General features: G+C 33.4%; 1 protein-coding gene across 1 annotated transcript; it reads right to left on the bottom strand.

The window, feature by feature from the left end:
* Positions 1-1,700: 1,700 nt before the first annotated feature.
* Positions 1,701-2,490, bottom strand: LOC138356293 (cytochrome c-like). The gene is made up of 2 exons (XM_069312266.1): positions 2,440-2,490; positions 1,701-2,018 (listed from the first exon to the last, which is right to left on the bottom strand). The coding sequence occupies exons 1-2, from the start codon at positions 2,488-2,490 to the stop codon at positions 1,701-1,703; spliced, it is 369 nt and encodes a 122-aa protein (XP_069168367.1).
* Between the last annotated feature and the right edge of the window lie 467 nt (positions 2,491-2,957).

Here is a 2,957-nt window from a genome sequence, read left to right as displayed (position 1 = left end):
TTAAAGGGAAACATGGATACCATGGTTTTAAAACCTTTGTGCAAATGAGTATTCCGAATGTTAGTAGGAGTAAATCCCTTTATGTACAATGAGTGTGAAAAAAAATTTAAGTATAGATTCAACCAGAACAAAGTTTTCAGCAAATATTATCACAAATTAGGAAAAACAAATTGACAAGAAGTATAAAAGTAATAAAAATTTAGAATTTCACTAACTATCCATCCATTCATTAACCAAAAACGAGAACATATTTTAGTAACCTTTTATTCAAATGATGAACTCTTCTGAAGTGCAGAAAATGATAACTGAACTGGTTAAATCTACCATCGGCCAGAGTTCAGTCAGTCACTTTGATCTTTGATCTAATAGTACATTAACATCGACACGTTATGCCACGGAAAAAAAAAAGTAGTCTTTGTTTGTCTATGCCATGGTCAGATAACCTTGAAACAAAGACCATATGTTATTGGGATTTATTTGATTAAATTCTATCACAAATATATAATAAAAAATTCATATGACGATAAATCTTAGCCAATAATTAATTCCCTATTTGTTGCTAGGGCAGATCATTTCGAGAAAGTATTAGAATTGAATATTTAAAGGATTTTAAAAAATATGAACAAAAAAGAGGAACTTTTCATTAATATAGATATCGAACATATAAATAATGAAAAATTTAACACCAAAAAAATTCCTGGATTACATTATTTACCCCTGAGACATAATCTAATAAGATAATTATTTATAGTTTATAAGTTATACAAGTTAATAAATGATAATATTAATGATTCCCACATTAAATTTAATTATCATGAAATAATGATGAGAGATATTTTTTAATGGTTTTGTCAGTTTGTTCAATCCTCTCCAGATTTTTATTCCGTTACAACCAATCATAACATCCTAATGATATTCTCTCTAAGGCCTGGTGATTTTTTTTTGAAAAATTGTTTTGATTCAATTCATCTGCCACTACTCTTTCCCACGATCTAATCATTAGATTCCGTTGAACTTCGTTGATTAATTGGAGTTTAAATAAATGAGGAATATTACGGTTGGTGTTGATTGCTCTACGTAAGCAGGCCATGGTCCAATATCCCATTCTAGTAATATCCAAAAAGGAATTCACAAATTGGTGGTGGTGATGATGATAAACCTTCGTCTTCTATAATAAAATGACAGATTTCTTCCTTTTCTCCCATTTGAATGAGGTCCATAAAGAGATGGGGATTTCGGGTTATGAAAAGTACGCGGTTTACCTTTTCTACATAAAATGATCCGTATTCTTTCGCCACTATTCGAGCAATTAATTCGCTCTTCGCCGAATTTAAATGATAAATTCGGTCAAGGTTTCCTAGCCTAATACAACATATATCATCACACTTTGTACACCTGAATATTCCAAATATTACTAAGAATGTGGCTACTAAATTTCTATTGGATGGAAGAGTAGCGAAGCTTGTGTTGGTTGGCCGTCAGTGGATGTAAAATGTGAGAGTAGCCTGCGACTACTTGATATTTATATAATTCAACTGATACTGCTACCATCTACTCCGGGCAACCAGCTGTCTCCTCCACTCTTTGAGCAATGTTTTGTAATTTTTACTGCCCCCTTTTTTTTTTTTTTTAGTAAATTTTGATAGCAGGATGATTTATTGATTTAAAGTGGTGAGACCACAAAAATATTAATGCTTGCTCTACTTGGTGGAGGTTTCCAGGTAAGCAATCAAGTCTGCACGCTCATTCTTCTTCTTAAGACCAACGAACACCATCTTTGTGCCTGGAATAAATTTCTTGGGGTTGGTCAAGTAGATATCCAGATTATCTTTGTCCCACGTGATACTCTTGGCCTTGTTGGCATAAGTGTAAATATAGCCAGAAGCCTGACCAGTTTGGCGGCCGAAGAGGCCATTTAGATTTGGTCCAGTTTTGTGCTTGCCGTTTAATTCAACAGTGTGACACTGTGCACACCTCTGCATAAAGATCTTCTTACCTTTTTCCCTCTCAACCATCTTCTGAAAAAAAAAAACACATTAACTTAAAAGGTTAAGGTGTATGCTATTTATTTATTTATTTATTTATTTATTTATATGTTTCATATACTTACTTACAAAAAAAGGACACTTTTTTCTTTGTTTTAGGATTCTGATATACTCTGCGAGAACACTGCACAACCTTGAGTCAAAACACACTCACAGATGGACTAAAAAATACTGTAGATACAGATTTGGATAATGTATCTAACCAGCTACAACTTCAACCAAACACAGTTTCAAATGAGAAAACATAAGAAATAAATAATTACACCCTCCTATAAAAATATGATATGGAAATGTGGTAAGGATGACATTTTAACTTTTCGGATTAGAGTTTTTATAGCATTGGTGCCTGAGCTGGGCCCTGAGGTGGGCCCTGGGGAGGCAACTGTGACTGTACCTGCGGTGGACCTTGCAACTGAAGTGGTGATGGCTGGCCTTGGGTTGTCATATGAATATGAACGCTAGGTGGTACCTGTTGCTGCCTGAGAAATTGATGCCCTCTGATTGAAACCCAAACAGAGGTAAAAATAACACATACATATACATTTATTTACAAAAAAACATTTTTTTTAATTGTTTTATTTAATGAATGTTGGTCTCAGGATTGGTTCACCTCCCTTTCTATGACAAAGTTGGTTAAAGAATAATAAGTATTTTCTATTTGATGGATCATTAGAATTTTTTGAGGCTAGTTTTAATAAATATGGCTGTAAACTCTTAAAAACAAGTTTCATCTCTGAAAGTGTTTCATTAAAGTTAAGGTATAGGGTAACTGGTGTCACATATTCGTCAAAAATCCAACTGTTTTCCATAATATATCTTTCTATATACAAATCAGTGACTGCCAATTGCTCCACTCCATATATAAAACTAGTTGCGGCTTCTAAAAACAGCCTGTCAGTTTGATTACCCCAA

The sequence above is a fragment of the Procambarus clarkii genome, chromosome 71, assembly GCF_040958095.1.
Source record: "Procambarus clarkii isolate CNS0578487 chromosome 71, FALCON_Pclarkii_2.0, whole genome shotgun sequence".
Lineage (NCBI taxonomy): Eukaryota > Metazoa > Arthropoda > Malacostraca > Decapoda > Cambaridae > Procambarus > Procambarus clarkii.
Note: the sequence above shows the minus strand (reverse complement) of the source record. Positions and strands in the feature narration are given on the sequence as shown.

Excerpts from the sequence above, each read along its gene's own strand:
- LOC138356293 (XM_069312266.1), bottom strand. The coding sequence starts at position 2,490 with ATGACAACCCAAGGCCAGCCATCACCACTTCAGTTGCAAGGTCCACCG. Across the intron at positions 2,019-2,439 it reads AGTTGCAAGGTCCACCGCAG|AAGATGGTTGAGAGGGAAAA; the intron begins GTACAGTCACAG and ends TTTTTTTTTCAG.